Here is a 27290-nt window from a genome sequence, read left to right as displayed (position 1 = left end):
CAAAAAAAAAAAACAAAACCTGTGACACTGGGGATGGAGCCCAGGGCCTTGTGTAAGTATTCTACAGCTGAGCTCAAAAGGAAGTTTTTTGCTTTAAAAAAGGGAGGCAGGGGTTAGTAGTTGCAGCAGCTAACTCCTCTCAGTCCTCTCCATCTCCAGTATTTGGCCAGTCTTCAGCTAAGCAGGATCAGGATCTAGTAGTTGTTCTAGAAGGTGCTGCTAAGCATACGCACAAGAGCGGCCCTGGGAGGCCCTCACTGACCTCTTCGTTACACAGGAATGAAAAGGCCCTGAGAGAGGAAGGACCTGGCCCTAGACTGGAGAACAAGCTGACCTCAGACACACAACCATCAAGACTGGGTTCTTAGCCCCAGGGTTCTTTCTCCTTCCCAGCAGAGTACAAAGGGTTGGAGGTTAAATGCTCAGGTCTGGAGGGGACGGGAGAGCTAAGCATTTGTGTGACTTGTGCAGGTCATGTCCTGGGTCCCTAAACACAGATAACACTTTTCTCTCCTTGTAAGGACTTGAGAAGAAGCCTGTGCACAGTGAGTTGCTGCTGTGTGACCACTCCAGGCAGGGCGGAGTGCCTTGATGGCTTTCTGTAGGGCTGCTGGTCAGAGAAAGACAGATGGAAAAGCTGTGTTCAAAGGCATTTGTCGGGGCTGAAAAGATGGCTGCTCTTGCAGACCGTGACAGCATCAGCCATCTGCAACTCCAGTTTTAGGGGATCCAACACCTCTTCTGGCTCTCACAGGCGCTACAGACATATATACACACAGAACACTCATACACACAAAACATTTGTGAAGTCATTTTACTCAGTGCTTTACCAAAGAGAACACTGAACTCAACCAGAATCATTCCACTTCAGAAGGCTGGGTTAGGACAGAAAGGTGACAGAGACAAAATTTTGGAGGAAGTCCTGCATCCAGCCTGGGTTGCTGCCCTTTTGCTTCTGCTTCTTAGCTCCCTGTCTGCTGGACCAAGGGTCAAAGACGTCATCAGAAAGAAAGCCCACACAGGAAGATGTACCCTTGGGTTGCAGCCCCAGGGGCCCTGGTGTTGACAGCTTCACTCTGGGGAGAACCAGGTCCTGCCAGGGCCTTTAGACATAGAGTGGTGGGAAGGGCAGCTCAGTCGTGGGCTGGAGCCTGCAGAGAATGCAAGAGGTGGCCTTAAGGGACCACTGTGTCTAGCCTTAAGGGTCCTCTCGGGAGGGTCTCTGAGTCACTTACCAACTCTGCCACCTACCAGTTCTCTGGGCTCCAGACAGTGCCAGCTGCAGCCTCCATGAGGTGGAAAGTATATGCTTGGCGCGAGTGGTTGGAGAGGTTCTGCTCACTCTTGTGCACCACTTCTCCGTGGATCAGGACCAGACCCCCTTGGGGTACCATCCAGTTACCAGCAATCAGCAGCAGCCCCACAGCACAGCCCTCCTCCATCAAAGGGTGAAGTGCCCCCACCCTTTCTGTTCGCATCTACAGAAGCTCAGGCTCTCACGCCTGCTACAAGATGAGGTTCCCCTGGGATTGAGTCTTCTCCTCCACTGTGACCTGCCTCCCCAGGCCGGGCATGGTAGCTGACGTCTTTAAACCCAGTACTTAGGGGCAGAGTCAGGAGGGTCTCAATGAATTTGAGGCCAGCCTAGGCTACAAAGCCTTGCTTTTTCAGGATAGCCAAAAACAGAGAAAGCCTGTCTCGAAGAGACAATAATAATAAGGGCCCTCCCTTCCCTGAGTGGGGAATCAGTCAGCGGGGACCTGGTGACAGTGACTTGGAACCCAGTGTTCCCTTTCCATCAGGAAAAGCAGACAGTCCCTGGCAACACACACTGAGTGTTTGTGTGCCTCAGATTCCCTGTAAACATCCTGCACACACTGCCTTCCACCTGGGAGAACAGAGGCTCAGAGATTTAATCGTCTACCCCAAGAAATGGCCCCTGGACGGTCTGGGTTTTAGCCTGACCTCGAAGGCCTGCTGGAAGCACACTGCTTGCTGACATCCAAGCCGGGTAACAGCACCCCACCTCCCATTGTGCAATTTCATAGCCCTTGGGTGGCAGGCACCAATGAGTCTTTTGGATGCCAAGGGAGGGACAAACACAGACCTCTAGGCATGGCCATCTGGCTCTCTGCTCAGCAACCCACCTACCTCTCCGTACTGGCAAAGGCACAAAGAGATTGTTATCCCAGGCTGGCTCTGATCCAAGGAAGCTGGTGCCCGCAGGGGCTCTAATCATTCTCCTTGACACCCCTCCTGTGAACCAACATGGAGCCTTGAGTCTATGCTCATATGTCCCTCTCCCTGGGGGTAGGCTGGGCAGGGATAGATTCTCACTGGTATGGGAGCCAGGGATGAACCAAAGGCAGCCGTTCTCCAGCAAGGCGTCTTCCATGGCAATCCACACACCCAGCACGCGGCCCAGGGGCTCCGTGTACAGAAAGGTAGCGTCTTGGTGAGGGGACACTGTAATAGACCCACCTGGGGGTGAGGTACAAGGCCCTTGGCCAGGGCCCACCTCACCTTGGTCAGGTTCTCATTCTATAATCTTCCCAGGGCCAACCTATCTATCACCAGTGAAGAGTCTCACTACTGCCTGGCCTACAAGCTCTGGGAAAAAGATTACAGCCCTGAAAGTTTCTATCTCTTCAACTCTAGAGTGGTTCCAACCACAGCCTGCCTCAAAGGTCCGCTAAAGGCTTCTTTAAGACAACCTATTAAAATTGCCTGGTATGGGAGAGACAGCTAGAGAGATGGCTCTGGTTAAGAGCACTGACTTCTTCCAGGGCTCCTGTAGTTCAATTCCCAGCAACCACATGGTGGCTCACAACTAAAATGGGATCCAATACCTTCTTCTGGCCTGCAGACATACATGCAGACAGGGCACCATATACATAAAACATATAAACCTTTTAAAACATTGCTTCACAAGGCCCAACCTCGTAATGCTAAGAAGTAGGTGTTGTTTAATCCCAGCCACATCACTGAAGCCATCCTTCTTGACCAGGGGCAAGCAGATTTGAACCACCAAGTGGCCTGCCAGTAGCATAAGCTAGACATATAAGCTGAGCAAGGCACTGACCATGCATGACCAAGCCACTACATTTCTTTGTTGTGTTCATTTTTTGACAGGGCCTAGCTATGTAGCCTGGTACTCTCAGTCCTGCTGTCTCCAATACAGGATAGCATCCATATTTGCATACAAGGCAAGTGTTCTCCCACTGACCTGTAGTCTTAGCCTTGTTTTTTTGTTTTTGTTTTTGCTTTTTGAGACAGGGTTTCTCTGTGTAACAGCCCTAGCTGTTCTAGAATTAACTCTAGATTATTCTGGCCTCAAACTCACACTGCCTTCCCTCCCAAATACTGGGATTAAAGATATACACCACCACCGCCCGGCTCCCAGCCCTCTTTTTCTTTCTGCTTCTGAGACAGGATCTCAGTAAATTCCTGAGACTCAGTCCTCCAGAGCAGCAGGGATTACAGGGCTGTGTCCCAGTGCTAGTTTCTTGTTTTACTAGTCAGGAGACACAACTCCAGCCCATTTGCATCCCCATGTTGGTGTCAGGCACGCCCAAGATGGAGAAGCCACTGGACAGAGGAGCTTAGTATCCAGCGTCAAGTAACGGGGTGCCAGACTCACCTTCATTCCTGGGTCACTGTGCATTCTAAGCACCCAACTTTGAGAGGGCCTTCAAAAACCCCAATGTTATCCAGAGGAGTGTGTCCAATCATGGGGGCTTCAAAGTCTTTGAGGGGGGAAAAATGGCCGATGTAACTGGATGTTCAGGACTTGGGCAGGGTAGGTCCAGGGAGAGGAGGGGCTATGTGAAGGAGGAGGCTGTCCACAAGGAGTCAGCCCGGGTCTCAGGCAAGAAGGAAAGCTGCCCATGAGCAGGTCTGCAGCAGTCTGCCTGGGTAGCCAGTAGAGGTGAAAAGAACGGCACTGACTCACCATGGAGTCCCTGAACTGCATGAGTTGGGAACAGGGTTATAAAAAACACAGATTTGTGAGCTGGAGAGCTAGTTCAGTGGTTAAGAGACTGGCTGCCCTTCCAGAGGACCCAGGTTCAATCCCCAGCACCCACATGACAGCTCACAACTGCCTGAAAGTCCAGTGAGGACACCCTCACACAGACAAACATACAAAAATAAATAATAAAAAAGAAAGCCAGCTTCTTAAGCCAGGCATCGTGGTACCTGCCTTTAATCCCAGCACTGCAGAGGCAGACGAGGGGGATCTCTGTGAGTCTACAGAGTTAGCTCCAGGACAGCCAGGGCTACTGGCATCGACTGCACGGTGAGCACTGCTGCTGGACCAAGTTCCGACATTTTGACACTGCAGACCACGCTGCTCCGGCACCTTTTAACTGTCATTTGTAATGATTCTCACTGTTATGCCTTTCCCTCTGGGAAATTCTGTGCAGGCTTTGGTAAAGGATGAAAATGTATAAAACAGCAGCTTCTTTAAATAAAATAATAAAATAATTCAGCACTGGAGAGATGGCTCAGCAGTTAAGAGCACTGGCTGCTCTTCCAGAGGTCCTGAGTTCAATTCCCAGCAACCACATGGTGGCTCACAACCACCTGTAATGAGATCTGGTGCCCTCTTCCGGACTACAGGCAGAACACTGTATATATAATAAATAAACCTTTAAAAATCATTTAAGAAATAAATAAATAAAATAATTCTTTGGAAAGAAATCCCTGCCACCTCGGAACCAGGAATCCCATTGTGCCCTCCTAATCACAATGAGAACAGGAAAGTTAGAGATTTGCTAGACAGGCCTGATCCCAAGATGAAATGCCTACAATTCAGATCCAGAGCCTGAGGTCATTAAGGGCAAGAGTTCAGTTAATAAGCATATAATAGGAAAGGAGCCAGACGTCAGGACCTTCCCTTTGGGGAATGATATGTGGGAACAGGCCTGGAGTAAGACTAAGACATTTAGAAAACAGCCCAGTGCTTATCCCCTTGAGGAATGGAATTGCTCTTAAAGTATAGTCTCTGGTCCCCGGAAGTCCTTTTCCGAGGTCACACACTTGGATAAGGTCCTCCATTCCCTTGGGGCCTTGAGGAGAGTTCCCGCTCCCTAAAGCAGTCTTTCTCTGGCAAGAGGAACTGGTAGTCTTCGGTTAACTAGTGACTGGTGCCTATTATCAAGGTCAATGCTGCTGGATTCCTCAAACCCTGATGGAGGAAGGTCATTGGCTAATAAAGGAACTGCCTTGGCCCATTTCATTGGTTAGAAGATAGGTGGGAGGAGTAAACAGAACAAAACGCTGGGAGGAAGAGGAAGTGAGCTCAGACTCCACAGCTCTCCTCTCCGGAGCAGACGCCTCAGAGAGACACCATGCTCCCAGCTCCCAGGCAGATGCAAGCAATGAAGCTCCGACCCAGGATGGACATAGGCTAGAATCTTCCCGGTAAGCGCACCTAGGGGCGCTACACAGACAATTAGAAATGGGCTAAATTAAAATGTGAGAATTAGTCTAGAAGAGGCTAGATAGAAATGGGCCAAGCAGTGATTAAATGAATACAATTTGTGTGTTGTTATTTCGGGGCATAAGCTAGCCGAGCAGGCGGCTGGGGTGTTGGGGACGCAGCCCCGCCGCTCCTTATTACTACAAAACCCTGATCTCAAACCACAGCCCAGCTCACAGGCCCCTTTCTCCCATTTAATCCTATGTGCAACTAGAGTATAAAAGGTGTACTCTTAAAACAAACACTGCTGAATCTGCTTCTCCTCCTTCTCTCCCACCTCCTCTTTGGGACCTGAACCCCTGACAAAGCTAGTCTTTGGCAAATAAAATAAAATCTCAGAGAGAATGACCAAGGATTCTCTTCTCAAGGGCTCTAGAGATCCCTTCCAGTCTACTGTTCCAGGCAGGGATGGGAGGTGGCTGCCCTGGCCCAAATTCTTGCCCATTCCACAGACACTGCAGAAAGCTTTTCCTCCCTTGATACACCCAGTGGCCACTGATGTCCCCTCTCCACCCTGAGGCCTTTGCTGGCCCCCACAGCAGCCCAGTCTCAGCTCACCTTCGCCGCCAAAGTGAGGTTGCTGTAAGAGAGGGCAAGGGGTTGGTAAGGCAGAGGACAGTAAAGAGGGGCTAGACCTGAGTCTTGTAGGTCCTGCAGCCCCCATTAGCCCCATCTACTAAGCAACTGCTATGCTTAGTCTAGGAAGGCTGCAAAGGGAAACCACCCCACCCAGCAGGGGTTGAGGTCTACTTGGAGGCAGCATGCACCCAGCATGCAAGACCACAAAATAGAACACGCTTGCTTCCACAGACTTGAGGTTGAAGCCTTTGTGTATGGGCAGCTCTCTCCCCAGGGGATTTGGATAGCTTCTTCGGGAGGGAAGGTAGCACTGAGCTGGACCGTGAGAGCTGAGAGCAGAGCAGTCAACAGAACAAGGAAAACTGGTTTTAACTGAGCATCTATGTGGTGCCAAGCACCTTAGCCAAAGGCTGCCTCTGCACGCTCTTCCAGCAACCTAACCCCAGTTCCAGCAGTTCCTGGCCTAGTGTAACAGTTCGTTACAGTCTGTAACAGGCTGAGTGTGCGGCCTGTCATCTTACAGAGGGTACACCGAGGTGTGGAGAGGCTGCGGCGCTCACCTTAAAGATATACATGCTCTGCACCACCACTGGCATCTGGAGGCCCACGCTTCTGACCAGAGCCTGGAAGATGAAAGCCACGCTGCCAGCCCGTTCACACACATGACTGGGGCCTGTTCACACACACCACCGGGGCCTGTTCACACACACACACTCACACACACCCTATTCACACACACTGCCAGGGCCTGTTCATCCATAAACACTGCTGATCTGTTCATACACATACACTGATGGCCTGCTCACACACGGGCACACATGCACACACACACACACACTGCTAGCCTGTTCACACACACGGCCTATTTACACATGCACACACATGGCCTGTTCATACACACACACACACACAGCCTGTTCATGCATGCACACTGCCAGCCTGTTTACACATGCACATACATGGCCTGTTCATGCATGTGTGTGCGCATACTCACACACCCTGTTCACACAGGCACACTGCCGGCCTGTTTACACACATACACACACACATGCACACACACACACTGACGACCTGTTCACACACGCACACTGCCGGCCTGTTTACACACATACACACACACATGCACACACGCACACTGACGACCTGTTCACACACACATGCACACTGCCGGCATGTTCACACACATTTGTCCTTCACATTCTCCCATCCTCACCTCCAGCCCCCACTCACCTGCACCTTGGGAGAGTGTGTCACACCTCTGAAGACAGGGTCATGGGCATGCAGAGCTATGGGTCAGAGAGGGACAGGTGGGCTAGACTCAGGCAGGCCCTGTGTATCCCTCCCACACCCTGGACACCAGACACAGGCCTTGCTCTGAAATTCTCAGCTATTTTAAACTTTATGCTTGTTTATAAATGCTTGTTAGTAAATGGCCACAGACACCTTGACCCTACTCTGTCCTTTCTGTTTTATTTTGCTTCTCTTAGTAGCAGTCCCAGTACTGCCACTCCTGTACGAGCTCAGATGACCGCCCTCTCCTGGAAGGCTCCTCTACAACACGGGGGTGAGAAGAGCTGTGTCCCTCAGGGATGCACGGCAGCCCAGATCCTAGCCTGAGACAATCGCTCTTTATAGGCAGCAGCAAAGGCTGACCGTTCTTAACGACCCTGAACGTACACTTTAACATGGTAACTACGAACAAGGAATGGCGGTGTGGAACCTGTGACCCAGCGCTGGAGGCTGAGGCAGGAGGTTCAGGAGTTCCAGGGCAGCCTGGTATACAAGGAAACCTTGTCAAAAAGAAAGAGGGGGGAGAGGGAGGGAAGGAGGAAGGGAGGGAGAAAGGAAGAAAAGAAGGAAGAAAAAACAAAACAAATCAAAAAAGAGGGCTCTGAGGGTAATGTACCTCCTACCAAGACTGAAACCAACGTTCATGTTTTTTTTCTCTGTAGCCTTGGCTGTCCTGGATAGACCAGGTCCTGTGTAGACCAGGTTGGCCTCAAACTCTGCCTCTGCCTCCCTTCCGAGTTCTGATTAACAGTGAGCACCACCACTGTCCTGCAGTCAACTACCATCTATAGTGGGCTTTGGTCTTGTCTTAAACTCTTTTTTTTTAAATAAAGATTTATTATCTATACAGTGTTCTGTCTGCATGTATGCCTACAAGCCAGAAGAGGGCACCAGATCTCATTACAGATGGTTGTGAGCCACCATGTGGTTGCTGGGAATTGAACTCAGGACCTCTGGAGTGCATGGCTCTGTGCCATCTCTCCAGCCCTTGGCTCAAATTCTTTAGACCTCAGATGGCCTATTTTCTGTTCTGTACTCCCAGATTCCTGCTCACCATGGCCAATTTTGTTGATAGATTTCTCTGGAGGGACCAAGAAATTTCCTGTCATACAAAAAAACAGACAAAGGTGAAGACCTGGAGTCCAGCTTCCCTGGCAGCTGGTCATGACTTTCTCCCAGACCCAAGAGGTAGCTCCCCTCATCCAGCCCCACCAGCCCTCATGCATCCAGAGCCCACTCCAAACCTTTCTTGTCAAAAACTCCTTTCTCAAAGAAGAATCGAATCTTGTCACCGCTGCTCAAGAAGTACTCTGTGCTGCCCTGTGAAGGGGACAGGAGAGGACTCTGTGTTTCTGTGGAGGGGACATGAGGAGGACTCTGTGCTGCCCTGTGGATGGGGACAGGAGGAGGACTCTGTGCTGCCCTGTGGAAGGGACAGGAGGAAGACTCTGTGCTCCCCTGTGGAGAGGACAGGGGAAGGACTCTGTGCTCCCCTGTGGAGAGGACAGGGGGAGGACTCTGTGCTCCCCTGTGGAGGGGACATGAGGACTAGATAATGTCTGGGGACAGAGATGGGCGTGACAAAGAGAGGCGTGGATACAGGTGCTGCCCACCCCCATGGGACTACAGATGCCACCCGGGATGGGGGGCTTCTCAAACACGATCACTGAGGTACAGACAATGGATTCCAGACTCTTAATGACTTTCAGAGATTGCTAGGAGACATTTCCTACCTACAGCCCACTACTGGGGGAAAAACTGATGAAATGAGTAGTTTATTCAAAGCCTTAGATGGTGACAAGGACTTAAATAGTTCAAAAGAATAATGAGCTGAAGCTCAGTGAGAATTGGCTTTGGTGGAAAAAATTTACAAAATGCCTATGTGGTTGCACTTTGGTTGGATTGCATTTTACCCTCTAAGAATCCCTACAGGAGTACTAATGTACAGCAAAGATAGTCTCTTAGAATGGATCATTTTACCCTCTAAGAATCCCTACAGGAGTACTAATGTACAGCAAAGATAGTCTATTAGAATGGATCATTTTACCCTCTAAGAATCCCCTACAGGAGTACTAATGTACAGCAAAGATAGTCTCTTAGAATGGATCATTTTACCCTCTAAGAATCCCTACAGGAGTACTAATGTACAGCAAAGATAGTCTCTTAGAATGGATCATTTTACCCTCTAAGAATCCCTACAGGAGTACTAATGTACAGCAAAGATAGTCTCTTAGAATGGATCATTTTACCCTCTAAGAATCCCTACAGGAGTACTAATGTACAGCAAAGATAGTCTCTTAGAATGGATCATTTTACCCTCTAAGAATCCCTACAGGAGTACTAATGTACAGCAAAGATATTCTCTTAGAATGGATCATTTTACCCTCTAAGAATCCTTACAGGAGTACTAATGTACAGCAAAGATATTCTCTTAGAATGGATCATTTTACCCTCTAAGGATCTCCTACAGGAGTACTAATGTACAGCAAAGATAGTCTCTTAGAATGGATCATTTTACCCTCTAAGAATCCCCTACAGGAGTACTAATGTACAGCAAAGATAGTCTATTAGAATGGATCATTTTACCCTCTAAGAATCCCTACAGGAGTACTAATGTACAGCAAAGATAGTCTCTTAGAATGGATCATTTTACCCTCTAAGAATCCCTACAGGAGTACTAATGTACAGCAAAGATAGTCTCTTAGAATGGATCATTTTACCCTCTAAGAATCCCTACAGGAGTACTAATGTACAGCAAAGATAGTCTCTTAGAATGGATCATTTTACCCTCTAAGAATCCCTACAGGAGTACTAATGTACAGCAAAGATAGTCTCTTAGAATGGATCATTTTACCCTCTAAGAATCCCCTACAGGAGTACTAATGTACAGCAAAGATAGTCTCTTAGAATGGATCATTTTATCCTCTAAGAATCCCCTACAGGAGTACTAATGTACAGCAAAGATAGTCTATTAGAATGGATCATTTTACCCTCTAAGAATCCCTACAGGAGTACTAATGTACAGCAAAGATAGTCTCTTAGAATGGATCATTTTACCCTCTAAGAATCCCCTACAGGAGTACTAATGTACAGCAAAGATAGTCTCTTAGAATGGATCATTTTACCCTCTAAGAATCCCCTACAGGAGTACTAATGTACAGCAAAGATATTCTCTTAGAATGGATCATTTTACCCTCTAAGAATCCCCTACAGGAGTACTAATGTACAGCAAAGATATTCTCTTAGAATGGATCATTTTACCCTCTAAGAATCCCCTACAGGAGTACTAATGTACAGCAAAGATAGTCTCTTAGAATGGAGCATTTTTACCCTCTAAGAATCCCTACAGGAGTACTAATGTACAGCAAAGATATTCTCTTAGAATGGATCATTTTACCCTCTAAGGATCTCCTACAGGAGTACTAATGTACAGCAAAGATAGTCTATTAGAATGGATCATTTTACCCTCTAAGAATCCCTACAGGAGTACTAATGTACAGCAAAGATATTCTCTTCGAATGGATCATTTTACCCTCTAAGGATCTCCTACAGGAGTACTAATGTACAGCAAAGATAGTCTCTTAGAATGGATCATTTTACCCTCTAAGAATCCCCTACAGGAGTACTAATGTACAGCAAAGATAGTCTATTAGAATGGATCATTTTACCCTCTAAGAATCCCCTACAGGAGTACTAATGTACAGCAAAGATAGTCTCTTAGAATGGAGCATTTTACCCTCTAAGAATCCCTACAGGAGTACTAATGTACAGCAAAGATATTCTCTTAGAATGGATCATTTTACCCTCTAAGGATCTCCTACAGGAGTACTAATGTACAGCAAAGATAGTCTATTAGAATGGATCATTTTACCCTCTAAGAATCCCTACAGGAGTACTAATGTACAGCAAAGATATTCTCTTAGAATGGATCATTTTACCCTCTAAGGATCTCCTACAGGAGTACTAATGTACAGCAAAGATAGTCTCTTAGAATGGATCATTTTACCCTCTAAGAATCCCCTACAGGAGTACTAATGTACAGCAAAGATATTCTCTTAGAATGGATCATTTTACCCTCTAAGGATCTCCTACAGGAGTACTAATGTACAGCAAAGATAGTCTCTTAGAATGGATCATTTTACCCTCTAAGAATCCCCTACAGGAGTACTAATGTACAGCAAAGATAGTCTATTAGAATGGATCATTTTACCCTCTAAGAATCCCTACAGGAGTACTAATGTACAGCAAAGATAGTCTCTTAGAATGGATCATTTTACCCTCTAAGAATCCCCTACAGGAGTACTAATGTACAGCAAAGATAGTCTATTAGAATGGATCATTTTACCCTCTAAGAATCCCTACAGGAGTACTAATGTACAGCAAAGATAGTCTCTTAGAATGGATCATTTTACCCTCTAAGAATCCCCTACAGGAGTACTAATGTACAGCAAAGATAGTCTATTAGAATGGATCATTTTACCCTCTAAGAATCCCCTACAGGAGTACTAATGTACAGCAAAGATAGTCTCTTAGAATGGATCATTTTACCCTCTAAGAATCCCCTACAGGAGTACTAATGTACAGCAAAGATATTCTCTTAGAATGGATCATTTTACCCTCTAAGAATCCCCTACAGGAGTACTAATGTACAGCAAAGATATTCTCTTAGAATGGATCATTTTACCCTCTAAGAATCCCCTACAGGAGTACTAATGTACAGCAAAGATAGTCTCTTAGAATGGAGCATTTTTACCCTCTAAGAATCCCTACAGGAGTACTAATGTACAGCAAAGATATTCTCTTAGAATGGATCATTTTACCCTCTAAGGATCTCCTACAGGAGTACTAATGTACAGCAAAGATAGTCTATTAGAATGGATCATTTTACCCTCTAAGAATCCCTACAGGAGTACTAATGTACAGCAAAGATATTCTCTTCGAATGGATCATTTTACCCTCTAAGGATCTCCTACAGGAGTACTAATGTACAGCAAAGATAGTCTCTTAGAATGGATCATTTTACCCTCTAAGAATCCCCTACAGGAGTACTAATGTACAGCAAAGATAGTCTATTAGAATGGATCATTTTACCCTCTAAGAATCCCCTACAGGAGTACTAATGTACAGCAAAGATAGTCTCTTAGAATGGAGCATTTTACCCTCTAAGAATCCCTACAGGAGTACTAATGTACAGCAAAGATATTCTCTTAGAATGGATCATTTTACCCTCTAAGGATCTCCTACAGGAGTACTAATGTACAGCAAAGATAGTCTATTAGAATGGATCATTTTACCCTCTAAGAATCCCTACAGGAGTACTAATGTACAGCAAAGATATTCTCTTAGAATGGATCATTTTACCCTCTAAGGATCTCCTACAGGAGTACTAATGTACAGCAAAGATAGTCTCTTAGAATGGATCATTTTACCCTCTAAGAATCCCCTACAGGAGTACTAATGTACAGCAAAGATAGTCTCTTAGAATGGATCATTTTACCCTCTAAGAATCCCTACAGGAGTACTAATGTACAGCAAAGATAGTCTATTAGAATGGATCATTTTACCCTCTAAGAATCCCTACAGGAGTACTAATGTACAGCAAAGATAGTCTCTTAGAATGGATCATTTTACCCTCTAAGGATCTCCTACAGGAGTACTAATGTACAGCAAAGATAGTCTCTTAGAATGGATCATTTTACCCTCTAAGAATCCCCTACAGGAGTACTAATGTACAGCAAAGATATTCTCTTAGAATGGATCATTTTACCCTCTAAGGATCTCCTACAGGAGTACTAATGTACAGCAAAGATAGTCTATTAGAATGGATCATTTTACCCTCTAAGAATCCCTACAGGAGTACTAATGTACAGCAAAGATAGTCTCTTAGAATGGATCATTTTACCCTCTAAGGATCTCCTACAGGAGTACTAATGTACAGCAAAGATAGTCTCTTAGAATGGATCATTTTACCCTCTAAGAATCCCCTACAGGAGTACTAATGTACAGCAAAGATATTCTCTTAGAATGGATCATTTTACCCTCTAAGAATCCCCTACAGGAGTACTAATGTACAGCAAAGATAGTCTCTTAGAATGGATCATTTTACCCTCTAAGAATCCCCTACAGGAGTACTAATGTACAGCAAAGATAGTCTCTTAGAATGGATCATTTTACCCTCTAAGAATCCCCTACAGGAGTACTAATGTACAGCAAAGATAGTCTCTTAGAATGGATCATTTTACCCTCTAAGAATCCCCTACAGGAGTACTAATGTACAGCAAAGATAGTCTATTAGAATGGATCATTTTACCCTCTAAGAATCCCCTACAGGAGTACTAATATACAGCAAAGATAGTCTCTTAGAATGGATCATTTTACCCTCTAAGAATCCCCTACAGGAGTACTAATGTACAGCAAAGATAGTCTATTAGAATGGATCATTTTACCACATAAACAGAGTAAAAGAATTAAAACTTATGTGGAAAAGGTCTCTGAGTTGATTCTAAAAGAAAAATTGCGACTTTATCAGATAGCAGAAATAGACCCAGCAGAAATTGTAGTACCCTTTACTAATGATGAAATTGAAAATAAACCTTGGCAAAGAGCATGCAGTAATTTTTTGGGTGAGATTCACAACAAATATCTCAAAAGGAAAAGAAGTCAATTTATAAGAGAACTAGCTGGATCCTTCCTCACATTGTATGGGGAACCCCAATATTCTCAGGAGTCCCTACATTCTAAACTGATGCAAATATATCAGGAAAAGCAGGTTACAAATCAGAAAATTTAAGTAGAGTGGCTCAAAGCCCTTATGACTCTATCCAAAAATCAGAATTAATGCTATTCTCATGATATTAATGGATTTTTAAAAAATATTTATTTACTTATTATGTATACAATACTCTGTCTGTGTGTATGCCTGAAAGCCAGAAGAGGGCACCAGACCTCATTACAGATGGTTGTGGGCCACCATGTGGTTACTGGGAATTGAACTCAGGACCTTTAGAAGAACAGGCAATGCTCTTAACCACTGAGCCATCTCTCCAGCCTGATATTAATGGATTTTATGGAACCTCTCAACATTGTTCCTGATTTGTAATACGCAGAAAGAGCTGTTTTGCATATTGAAACTGCTGAATTTATACCAGATGATACAGAATTGGCTTTATTATTTATTCAGTTACAAGAAATAATCAGGAATAGGAATCATCCCATATACATAACACAATCCAATCCCATACAGATTTGCCAGGTCCTCTAGCACAAGGTAATGAAGAAATTGATCAACTGTTGATAAAAAATGTGCTGGAGACCTCAGAATTTCATTTTAAAAAATTATGTCAATTGCAAAGGTTTAAAAAAAGATTTTTCTATCACTTGGCAACAAGCCAAGGAAATTATAAGGAAATGTCCTACATGTTCCTTATACAACTAAACACCACTTCCTGCAGGAAGTAACCCAAAGGGTATTTAAAGGAATGAAATCTGGCAGATAGGTGTTCCTTTTTGTAGAATTTGGGAAGCTAGACTATGTCCATCACACCATTGATACCTACTCAGGATTTCAATGGGTGACTGCTGTGGTTCTCTAAAGGCTGATTCAGTAATCACACATTTGCTAGAAGTTATAGACATCATGGATATATCTGTACAGATAGACAGACAATGCTCCAGCATATGCCTTTAGTAAAATGAGACAGTTTTTTGCTTATTATAATATAAAGCATATTACAGGTATACCATATATTCCTATAGGACAGGAAGTTATAGAAAAATCAATATCAAAGGATATGTTAAATAAACAGAAATAAATACCCAGGAACAGATTACATAATGCTTTACTAACTTTGAATTTTCTAAATGCTAATGAGAAAGGAACAACAGTTGTGGAGAGATGTTGGATAGTAGAAAAAAAGCTAAGAATTAAATCAGTCAATATAAAAATGTGCTGACCTCAGAAACCAAGGCATGTGTTACAACACTGGGGAAGGGGTTTGCTTTTGTTTCCACAGGAAAAGAAAAGCTATGGATACCATCAAAATTGATAAAGATTAGATTTGGACAAGAAAGACCTCTTAATTAGAAGAGATGATAGTTGATCAAAGACTGTTTAATCAAAATGAATTGAAAAATGAATGAAGTTTATGCCCTGGCAATGTTGAAGCATGCATGGACAGCCCGTTATATGGCTGGTGAACTTGTCTATATTGGGTTTCATGGTCTAAATTGATGAGGACGATGGACCAGGCCTCTTCCTCAAGAGGGCACCAGATCTTATTATAGATGGTTGTGAGCCGCCATGTGATTGCTGGGACTTGAACTCGGGACCCTTGAAAGAGCAGGCAGTGATCTTAACTGCTGAGCCATCTCTCCAGCTAAACTAGCCTATGAAACTAACAAATGCTCTATATTTGATCAGATACATCTTGTGAGAAGGGAACCTCCCCAAAATTAAGATTGGAGAATGGCTTTGTTCTTGTCTTTTCAGGAGAGTGAAGACATCCAGCTAAAGAATCTGAAGACCACTGGACAAATGAGACACCTGAAGAAAAAGGGCAAATCATCCAGAAAAAATTCACAAGAAAAAGAGTAAATTGGCCTATTAGTGTATCATATTTCCAACAGGATAAAATTTTATAAATCTTCCCAAATATTTGTTTCTGCTGTTCTCTATAGACAGATAATGCAAATGTTCTTTTTGTAGTCCCAGTGTAATTGAAATTAAAGCTGGCTTTGGAGTAGGCGTGTGGCTCTCTCCTTCCCTAAACCCAAGGATGCTTATTAAAGTAAAATCCAAAATCTCTGCTTCATGTCAGAAGAGTCACCAGAGAAGAAAAAACAAAATTTAAGGGCTATTATACTGCTACTAATCTCATATTCCCTTGGTTTTATTTTGACTCTTTTGTTTTTATGTGTATGAGTGTTTTGTCTGCATGTATATGTGTGCACCAGTTGCATCCCTGGTGCCTTCAGACGCCAGAAGAAGGCATAGGATTCCCTGGAACTAGAGTTACTGATGATTGTAAGCTACCATGTGAGTGCTGGGAACCCCGGTCCCCCACAAGAACAACTGCACTTAACTGTTGAGCCATCTCTCTAGCTCCCAGCCAGCAACTTTTTTTTTTTTTTGGTTTTTCGAGCCAGGGTTTCTCTGTGGCTTTGGAGCCTGTCCTGGAACTAGCTCTGTAGACCTGGTCTCGAACTCACAGAGATCTGCCTGCCTCTGCCTCCCGAGTGCTGGGATTAAAGGCGTGCGCCACCATCGCCCGGCCTCAGCAACTTTTTTTTTTAAAGATTTATTTATTTATGTATGAGTGCTCTATCTGCATGTACACCTTTATGCCAGAAGAGGGCATCAGAACCCTATGTAGGTGGTTGTGAGCCACCATGTGGTAGCTGGGAATTGAACTTAGGACCTCTGGAAGATCAGCCAATGCTCTTAGCCACTGAGCCATCTTTCCAGTCCCTTATTTTGACTCTTTAAAGCTTTTCTAAAGGTATTATCTCAAAACTTATAAGATAATACATTTTTTAAAACTTTTTGTCTGGGCTGGAGAGATGGCTCAGTGGTTAAGAGCATTGCCTCCTCTTCCAAAGGTCGTGAGTTCAATTCCCGGCAACCACATGGTGGCTCACAACCATCTGTAATGAGGTCTGGTGCCCTCTTCTGGCCTGTAGGCATACATGTAGAAAGAATATTTATTGTGTACATAATAAATAAATAAATATTTTTTAAAAAAACAACTTTTTGTCATGATATTAATGGTCATAATAGGATACTAACTAATTCTAGAATAAGCCTTACTAGGTTCCTGTACATGATTTCAGGAATTATATTTTTGTACTCTGGATATACATAACAAATATTGATCCTATAAACTCTTTGAGATCTTTTGCATATGACATTTAAAATGTTTAAGTTTTCTGCAGTGAATCAAGACCATGCCGAACAGTGAACTTTGAAGTCTCGAATAGGATTATGGGACCATACAACGATGATTCCACCAGGACTATGATAACACCACTAAGCTGGAAAACACCACCTAAAGATTGACTACAAACTGCTCAAGACAATTTCAAGGTGGCTAGCTGAGATGATCCAGCCTCACAGACTACTCTAGATTGAGGCAGAGACCGGACAACAAATGATATGGCAACCTCTCCCAGGACTTGACAATTAACCCAAATTTTTCTTTTCAGAATCCCCTAAAGATGCCATCATCCCTAGACAGGGGAGAGTAATTTTAAGATCACGATGCCCACATTCCCAAGAGGTGGGGTGGGAGGGTTTTGGTTGTTTAATGGGCTATGGATATTTGTCATTGCTTAGAGGGGTTGGTAACAAATTATTATTGGTTATGGTCAAGGAAAAGGCTAAACAAAGGAGATTAGATTCAGGGTTCTTGTTCTGAAAAGAAAAAAGGGGATATAGATATGATAGGATATAAAGGTAGATTATTGAGTCTACTGTGAAAAGAAAAAGGGGATACAGAAATAGGATAAAAAGGTTGAATCTACTTTTAAATCAAAAAAGCAACTACTTGGGCTGGAGAGATGGCTCAGTGGTTAAGAGCATTGCCTGCTCTTCCAAAGGTCCTGAGTTCAATTCCCAGCAACCACATGGTGGCTCACAATCATCTGTAATGAGATCTGATGCCCTCTTCTGGCCTGCAGGCATACATGCAGACAGACTATTGTATACACAATAAATAAATAAACAAAAAAACCCCCAGCAACTACTTGTTTTAAACATTTTACATTGATATGGATTTTTGTAAATTGATACAAATTTAAGATGATTTTTTTTTTTGGTTTTTCGAGACAGGGTTTCTCTGTGGTTTTGGAGCCTGTCCTGGAACTAGCTCTTGTAGACCAGGCTGGCCTCTAACTCACAGAGATCCGCCTGCCTCTGCCTCCCTAGTGCTGGGATTAAAGATGTGCGCCACCACCGCCTGGCTTACATTTCTAATCTTGTTCAAGGTATTGTACCTATACAACTCATTTAGCAATGTAATGCAAATTTCTAGTTTTTTAAAGTATCATTACCAACTAATTCAGATATAAAGAAATGCAAGTTAGTAGTTAATTATTGCAGTCAAACTTGTAGTCATATTAGGTATGTTTTCAAGATCAAACAGAGATATATTTTAGATAGACAGGTCATCTTCAAACACTTCAGAGATCTGCAGGATATGGCATTTAGGATGTTTTAATAACATACGGGTTTTTTTTTAATGACAAAGAGACATGTCTGTTCTTGGTATCAAAAAAACTCCACATGGAATTTACTTTCTTTGTGGCAAAGGTAAGCCACTGGGCAAGAAACTACCTTGCTTCGACTGCTGACAGTATGCTACCCAAATACAAGTAGGACACAAAAGAAAGTGACTGCCAAACTGCCAAGACAAGGTAGAACAGCTTTTAGAATGTCCCGCTTCACAGAAAATCTGTCAGATATGCTAGGCCTGCAGGCTGAAGATGGATGCCCTAACGCTGCAGAGGTGACTGTCCAGGCAGCCAGCTGCAGAGGTGACTGTCCAGGCAGCCAGCTTCAGAGGTGGCTGTCCAGGCAGCCAGCTTCAGAGGTGGCTGTCCAGGCAGCCAGCTTCAGAGGTGGCTGTCCAGGCAGCCAGCTGCAGAGGTGACTGTCCAGGCAGCCAGCTTCAGAGGTGGCTGTCCAGGCAGCCAGCTGCAGAGGTGACTGTCCAGGCAGCCAGCTGTTTTTGTCAATTCTCACATTTTTTGAAAGTCGTTTGCTTGCACTTCCTGATTACTCAGGTAATATTATTTCCTTCTCTGGTCTCTGATGGAGTTGAAGACTTTATAGTTATAGTTTTCCTTCTTACCAAATTCAGAAAAGAAGTTCACTAAAGAGGTATAAAGTAGCCGGGCGATGGTGGTGCACGCCTTTAATCCCAGCACTCGGGAGGCAGAGGCAGGCGGATCTCTGTGAGTTCGAGACCAGCCTGGTCTACAGAGCTAGCTCCAGGACAGGCTCCAAAGCCACAGAGAAACCCTGTCTCAAAAAACCAAAAAAAAAAAAAAGAGGTATAAAGTATATAAGGTTGAAAGACATTAGAAGATAGTTTTGATAATGCAAGTTAGAATAGAAAGTGAATTAGGTACAATCTTTTAGACTCACTAAGATAAGAGATATATAGAGTATTTTTTCTCAATTTGTCAATTGCTAATGGAGCAGACATTGTTGATGTATTTACTGCCTGTATATATTGTATATAGTTACTATATTTATCATATATAGTTTTTCTTATATTAATTATAACCTTTTTAAATTTTAGACAAAAAGGGGAAAGTGTGGTGATGTCTTGTTTGTACTCTAACAAAGCTTGCCTGAAGATCAGAAGATGGAGCCAGCCACTAGCTAACCATAGAGGTCTGGAGGTCTGTACAGGCAGACAGGACGTGCTATGGCTGGGTGGAGAGAGGGATATAAGGAGGGAGGAGACAGGAGCTCAAGCTCTTTTAGTCTGAGGATTTTGTAGAGGTAAGAGGTGGCTTTGGCTTGCTCCTTTGTCTCTCTGTTCTTTCAGAATTTACCCCAATGTCTGCCTCCAAGTTTTATTTTTTTTATTTTTTTTATTTTTTATTTTTTTTTTTTTTTGGTTTTTCGAGACAGGGTTTCTCTGTGGCTTTGGAGCCTGTCCTGGCACTAGCTCTGTAGACCAGGCTGGTCTCGAACTCACAGAGATCCGCCTCCCTCTGCCTCCCGAGTGCTGGGATTAAAGGCGTGCGCCACCATCGCCCGGCTCCAAGTTTTATTTTTAAGACCAATTAGGATTCACGTTACAGCTACAAACTGAGATTTCCTGGTCACCTTTTATTACAAACGCTCCTTGATTGACCATGGAGCTTTGGCAGGTAAATCTATATAAGCTGACAATCTTTTTTTTTTTTTTTGGTTTTTCGAGACAGGGTTTCTCTGTGGTTTTTTTTTTGGAGCCTGTCCTGGAACTATCTCTTGTAGACCAGGCTGGTCTCGAACTCACAGAGATCCGCCTGCCTCTGCCTCCCGAGTGCTGGGATTACAGGCGTGCGCCACCACCGCCCGGCTATAAACTGACAATCTTATACATCGAAAAAGCCAGCCAAGCCGGGCAGTGGTGGCGGCGCACGCCTGTAATCCCAGCACTCGGGAGGCAGAGGCAGGCGGATCTCTGTGAGTTCGATGCCAGCCTGGTCTACAAGAGGGAGTTCCAGGACAGGCTCCAAAGCTACAGAGAAACCCTGTCTCGAAAAAACAAACAAACAAACAAACAAAAAAAGCCAGCCAGACAGTGGTGGCGCACGTCTTTAATCCCAGCACTAGGGAGGCAGAGGCAGGCGGATCTCTGTGAGTTCGAGGCCAGCCTGGTCTACAAGAGCTAGTTCCAGAACAGGCTCCAAAGCAACAGAGAAACCCTGTCTCGAAAAAAACAAACAAACAACAACAACAAAAAAAAAAAACCTTGGGGAAAATAAGGTAAAAAGCCATGAGCCTCGTGGTAGAACTTAGATAAGAAATATGGATTAATTTAAAATGTAAGAGTTACCTAGTAACCAGCAACCGGCCTGAGCTATCAGCTGAACATTTATAATTAATAATAACGATCTGTGTGGTTATTTGCTGAGATACAGGCCAGCAAGCCCTAAGGATCCACCTGTCTCCAGCTCCCCAGCACTGGGACTAGTGTGCACCCCAACTTTTCTATGTAAGTCTTAGGGACTGAACACAAGTCCTCACTCTTGTGTGGCAAGCAACTTAGCAACTGAGCCATCTCACCTAGCTCTCAAAAAAAAAAAAAGCTTCTTATACATCCAAGCAGCGTTTCTCTATGTGTAGTCCTGGCTATCCTGGAACTCCCGCCATAGACCAGGCTGGCCTCGAACTCAGAGATCCGCCTGCCTCTGCTGCCCGAGTGCTGGGATTAAAGGTGTGTGCCACCACCACTGGCATCAGTTCTTACTGTGTATATAGCAAAATTGTCCTCCCAAATGGGCTCGTGTGTTGGAGGCTTGGTTCCCAGCTGGGACGTCAGTGGACGGGAAGGGTACTAACTGTACTAGTCCACTGGGGAGCTCATGGCTGGGTGGGCTCTAAGGAGTCTGGACCTTGATGGAGGAAGTAGGTCACGGGGTGAGGCTTTGAAGGAAGGGTACATCTTGACACAGACCCTTCTTTGGTGTTCTCTGCTTCCCAGCTGCCCTGAGGTGAGCAGCTCTGCTCCATCATGACCTCCCTGCCACAAAGCCAAGTGACCATGGATTGAACCATCTGAAACAGCAAGCTCAACAAATCCATCCTCCTTCTGCTTGCCAGGTTTGGTCACAGCAAGAAGTCACTGTCACACCGCACAGTTGAACAGCTTTACCTAGCTTGAATGTCACACTAGCAGGGGTTCAGCCTATTTTATCTGTTTAGTATCTAATATGACCTGTGGAACCCTGAGCTCAAAGTGACAGATGGTTGTGGCAGGCAGATCTCTGGGGGTTCAAGGCCAGCCTGGTCTACAGAGTGAGTCCCAGGGCAGGCTCCAAAGCTACAGAGAAACCCTGTCTGGGAAAAAAATGCACAGTTTTGCTGAAACTGTAAGGCTTCTTGGGGAAAAAAAGGTGGCTCGGTGATGAAGAACACTGGTTGTTCTTCCTAAGAACCCTGGATCAGTTCTGGGTCAGTTGTAACAGCTCACTTTCTGCAGTTCATTCTCAGGGGATTCCTCTCACACTGTACGCATGGTGTACATGCATGCATGCAAGCAAAACCCATACACATGGAAAGAAAAGGATCTTGAGATCTTTTTTTTGTTTTGTTTTGTTTTTTTCTAGACCAGGTTTCTCTGTGTTCTTTGTGTAACAGCTCTAGTTCTCTTGGAACTCAATCTGTAGATCAGGCTGGCCTCGAACTCATAGAGATCAGTCTGCCTCTGCCTCCCCAGTGCTGGGATTAAAGGCATGTGTCACGACTGCCCAGCCACAGTACCCTTCTTTTTCTTCCTTTTTTTTTTTTTTTTTTGGTTTTTTGAGACAGGGTTTCTCTGTGGCTTTGGAGCCTGTCCTGGAACTAACTCTGTAGACCAGGCTGGTCTCGAACTCACAGAGATCCGCCTGCCTCTGCCTCCCGAGTGCTGGAATTAAAGGCGTGCGCCACCATCGCCCCGGCTTCTTCCTTTTTTTGTTTGTTTGTTTTGTTGTTTTTCAAGACTGGGTTTCTCTACGTAGCCCTGACTGTCCTGGAACTCACTTTGTAGAGTAGGCTAGCCTTGAACTCAGAGATCCACCTACTTCTGCCTCCTGATTGCTGGAACTAAAGGCCACCCTGGCCAGTGCTCTCTCTCCCCCTTCCCCCAATCCCGCTTCTAACATTAAAAAAAAAATTCCTAAGATTAAAAAAAAAATATTTTATGTCCATTGGTGTTTTGCCCACATGTATGTCTACAGAGGATATTGGGTCCCCGAGAAGTGGAAGTACAGCTGTTGTGAGCTGCCATGTAGGAACTGGAACTGAACCCAGGCAGAACCCAGGAAGAGCAGTCAGTGCTCTCAACCACCAAGCTATCTCTCCAACCCACCCTTTCTTCTTCCATTTTTCCTACCTCTGCTCTCTACTGATTGTTGGAGTCTTCTCAGAAGATAGTTGGGAGAGGGAACAAGATTCAGCCCCCTCACTCTTTAGAGTGTGTGTGCCCTTCCATTTGGGAAAAAACAAAAACACTTGTGATGTGTTTTCTGAAGACTCCACCCTCTCCTCTTCTGGGGAAGGCAGCTTCTGGCTGCTGTAATTCTATTTATAAGCACCAGATGGCAGAAGCTCACTGGCATCAGTATCAGTGAACCCTGTTGCCTGGACCACTCAGAAATCCATACTAAGAAGGGTTAAAGGAACTGGCTGGAAGAACCACCTATCCGGTCAAAGGGTGTTGGGTCTGAGGAAGCAACTGACCTTCCTAGAGCAGGAGACTCACCCCAGAGTGGCCCAGCAGAATCTCAAGGCTCAGTCTGCTCACAGAAGGTTCTTTGTGACCAGGGAACTGGAGAAACCACAGCAGGTCAATGCCCAACGCCACTTGCTATCAGAGAACTGGATTCAAGTCCTGGCTCTATCAGTTACAAACCGTGTGGCTGGAGCAACACAGTATTGTCCCATATTGCCCATGGAAAAGCTCTGCTTTTCCCATTTGCCAAGTGAACATGGATACAGCATAGCTCCTTAGCCTGGTGCCTGGCATGCAGACGGCTGACGCCTGATCCCTTTTCAGAAGAAGCCTGGGGTCCTCTCATGCAGACCCCTGCCTCAGAAGGGTACTGAGCTCCCATCAAACACCAGATGCTCATCTGGGTGGCGGTGGTGGCGCACGCCTTTAACCCAGTACTCGGGAGGCAGAGGCAGGTGGATCTCTGTGAGTTTGAGGTCAGCCTGGTCTACAAGAGCTAGTTCCAGGACAGGATCCAAAGCTACAGAGAAACTCTGTCTTGAAAAAAAAACCAAAAACAAAAGCCAGATTCCCATCCTCACGGACTCAGGTACCAACCTGATTCCGAAGCTGCTCATCTTCCTGGGTGGAAAACTCTGTCCGGCAGTGCAGAGGGACGTCCATCTCAGCCACAATCTCACCAATCCTCTGCTGCATGGCCACACACTCATCTTCTGTCAGGAATTCTTCCAAGAGCAGAAACCCATCCTCCTGGAACTGCAGGCAGAAACAAGACGCAGGATTCCCTCTACCCTCTCCCATGCCTTATGACCCCTGTCTGACCTCAAACCTGAACCAAGCTCATTGTCTTGCTGCTGCTAGGTCCCCTGTCCTGGACATGGGTGTCTGGTTTTCAGTGAAGGGACAGTCAATATTGTTTGATTGAAAGTGAGACCCCAGCCCTCTGACACCCCTATATCCCAAGAAGTCTGGGATGATTGGAAGCATCACCCCAGCCCCTGCCATGCATCCTAAGTCCCCTCCTCCTGGGAGTTGCCTTGGTTCAAACTCCACCTCTGAAAAAACCCACCAAGCCTGACTCCTCCCCGGGGAGGGTCAGAACCACTCCCAAAAGCTATTTAGGCTGTGCCTAGAAAGGGAACACATGGTGGTCTCCTGGGTTTGTGTGGGCTCCTCTCCCCTTCTCCCCTCCATGCTGTCCCGGCCACCCAGGAGAGCGCTGCATGCATTGAAAGTGGGCATCTTTTGATTGGGTCTAATCTGGTCTGATTGGAATTATTTGTGTGGCTCCTCTTAGGATCATTCCTAACAAATGTTGGCTGCTTGGATCTTAGCGATGAAAGGAAAGGGAACGTTGTCTCTGCTCTTGGCCTCCAATGGGTTAGGGACATATGGAAATAGAACCTTTTTTTTGCTTATTTATGTGTAAACATGTCAGTGTGAGTACAATGTGTGTGTGTACTTGAAGGTGTGCACACTTGTGCATGCGCAGGGACACCAGAAGACATTGGGTGTCCTTCCCTACTACTTTCTCTATTCCTGAGGCAGGCGCTCTCCTTGAGCCTCGGCTCCTGTTTTCTTCAGGAGACTGCTAGCCTGTAAACCCTAGCAACCCTGTCTCCACCCAGAGGCAGGCTAAGTGGGTGCTGAGAGTCAAACACTGGTCCCCATGACTGCATGCATGCTCTTAGCCACTCAGTCACCTCTCTAGCCCCCTTCTTTTGTTTGCTCATTTAATGCTTGTTTGTTTGAAGACAGGGTCTTTCTGTGCAGTCCAGCGAGGCCTCAAACTCAAGATCCTCCTGCCTCAGCCTCCTGAAAGCTGGCGTTAGAGGCATGCACCATGTCTGACTATTCGAGTCTTAAGTAAACCTGCGTGCATATGAGACAGGTTTAGGAGAGGCATGTGGTTATAAACAAGCCACTCTCACACGGTTTACAGTCCAGTGACAGAGACAACACATCACTAATGTCAGGCAAACACCCCATCTCACATTATGTTAAGTACAGGGCGAGAGGGGCAGGCTGTGAGAATTAAAGGTGGAGCCTAATAAGGTGAAGGGTCAAAGAGCAGCTCTGCCAGACTGCATTTAAAGGAAAGCACAGGATACTGGGAAGTAAGGAGATAGGAAAGATCACTGCGGACAGATTCCGCAAAGCCTCTGGGCACTGGAAGAACCCAGGGTGAGAGGTGGGCTGGAGAGCAGGCAGGAAGGGGGCAGGGCTGGAGCAGGCGAGGAGTTGGCCTTTCTCCTGAGTGCAGTGGAGCTGGTGGGGTGAGCACTGAACATGAGGACTTATTCCCACACAGCCCAGGTCTTTTTGTTTGGGGACTGTTGAGAGAGGTAAGGTGAGAATGAGCATCTGCAGGGCTGGGGTGCCGCTCAAAGTCGACTGCTTGCCCATCATGTACAAGGAAGACCCTGGCCTCCGTCCCCAGCCCTGAAAAAGAAAACAAAACTCGGGGTCGGAAAGCAAAGGTGAGCTGGCTGTGGTGACCCAGGCCTTTAATCCTAGGAGAGGAGGCAGATCTCGAGTTCAAGGCCAGCCTGGTCCACAGAATGAGTTATAGGACAGCCAGAGCTACACAGAAAACCTATCTCCAAAAAACAAAACCAAACAAAAAACAGAAAGCAGAGACGTAAATAGGGCCTGGCATGATGACCTGTCCCACCTTCAATTCCAGCACTCAGGAAGTAGGGCAGATAGATGTCTATGAGATTGAGGCTAGCCTGAACTAGCTAGATACGGAGCTAGATCCAGGGCAGCCAGGGAGACACAGAGAAACTCTGGGGATGGCTATGTCTCTGGATATTCTGTGAGACAGGAGAAAAGGATTGACTTCTAGTGCATATTTAGGCACAGAAGTTTGAGAACTGGGGCAACAGTGGCAGCTGTCATGACATGTGTGTGTGTATGTGTAATCTATATCCCCTCTGGGGGGTGGGGTCAATGATCTGTCAGCTTCAGGCTATGCACACAGAGTTAGAGTTTATGCATGGGGAACCTTCTCTCCTTGGTGAGGTGTGAGGGTCACTAGGGGTCTGCACCCTCTCCCTTGTCTGACTCTCCCAGCCCCAGGCCCCTACCTTTTTGAGCTGTGAGGGACTCAGGCAGGCCATGGGGACTACTGCAGGACACCGCTGGCCCAGGGTGCTGACTCCAGGGCTGGATAGGGAAAAGTTCAGGGAGAGAGCCCGGTGAGGAAGCTCAGAAGGGCTGAATTCTCACCTACCGGAAACACAGTCCATCCCACAGTTCCGCCCTCCCGAACACACAGCCCAGTCTGTGCCTTCCACTCGAGGTTCAGTCCCGCCCCTTGCCCCTCCCCCACCATTTCTGACCAGGGAAGTAGGCCTGGTCTTTGCCCCAGACCAGCCTCCAGTTAATCCGCGACTGGCCTTCACCTATTTCCCCTCACAGGGCACGCTCCCTCGGTCCCTCAGGTTTCTGTCTAGAATGCACTCCTGGGTGGCACGAGGAATTGCTCTTTCGTGTGGGGCAGGCAGAAGACTGCACTGCTAGTCTGCTAAGCAAAGGCTGGAAAGTCCCTAGTCACAGGATCTAAATTTACCCTGAGGCAGGGTTTGTGGGACTAAGTGGCTTCGCATTGTGAAGGCCTAAGAGATCCTAGGAAAATAACTTGGGGGGCTCCAGTTTTGATTTGAAGCCCTCTAGATGCTGGAAGACCGGAGCAGTGCTGAGGGAAGGCAGATGAGGGGGTACTGGGCTTCAGAATATGGGACGACTAGTCTACAGAGGGGTTGGCAGGAAAGTCAGAACCACCTGCTGGCTCTGCAGCTGGCAGGGACATTGGGCTCTGAAAAGCGGTCCACTGGCTTTCCCAGAAACGGTGCTTTCAACAGCCAAGGGACAGAAAGTCTCAGGAGCAAGGAGGGGGGACACTGCTCAGCCGAGAGAGTTTTGGCTCCAGATCAAGTGTTTTCTGGACCATACTGGGAGCTACAGTTGTCTAGGCTGTACAGGCCTCAAGAAAGCCAGAGAGGGCT

General features: G+C 45.7%; 1 protein-coding gene across 2 annotated transcripts; it reads right to left on the bottom strand.

Annotated features, from left to right (window-relative positions):
• Positions 1 to 796: 796 nt before the first annotated feature.
• On the bottom strand, positions 797 to 26530 carry Phyhd1 (phytanoyl-CoA dioxygenase domain containing 1). 2 transcript variants are annotated; one of them, XM_075985699.1, is made up of 11 exons: positions 26370 to 26530; positions 23878 to 24036; positions 8596 to 8671; positions 8406 to 8453; positions 7292 to 7347; positions 6622 to 6684; positions 6041 to 6062; positions 2338 to 2466; positions 2152 to 2256; positions 1252 to 1381; positions 797 to 1151 (listed from the first exon to the last, which is right to left on the bottom strand). In XM_075985699.1, the coding sequence occupies exons 1-11, from the start codon at positions 26400 to 26402 to the stop codon at positions 1106 to 1108; spliced, it is 867 nt and encodes a 288-aa protein (XP_075841814.1). In that variant the 5' UTR covers positions 26403 to 26530; the 3' UTR covers positions 797 to 1105. The 2 variants fall into 2 exon arrangements, with proteins under 2 accessions (XP_075841814.1, XP_075841816.1); XM_075985701.1 differs by lacking the exons at positions 6041 to 6062; positions 6622 to 6684; positions 7292 to 7347.
• Between the last annotated feature and the right edge of the window lie 760 nt (positions 26531 to 27290).

Source organism: Microtus pennsylvanicus, chromosome 9 (assembly GCF_037038515.1).
Source record: "Microtus pennsylvanicus isolate mMicPen1 chromosome 9, mMicPen1.hap1, whole genome shotgun sequence".
Lineage (NCBI taxonomy): Eukaryota > Metazoa > Chordata > Mammalia > Rodentia > Cricetidae > Microtus > Microtus pennsylvanicus.
The sequence above is the reverse complement of the archived record's forward strand: the minus strand, read 5'-3'. Positions and strand labels throughout refer to the sequence as shown.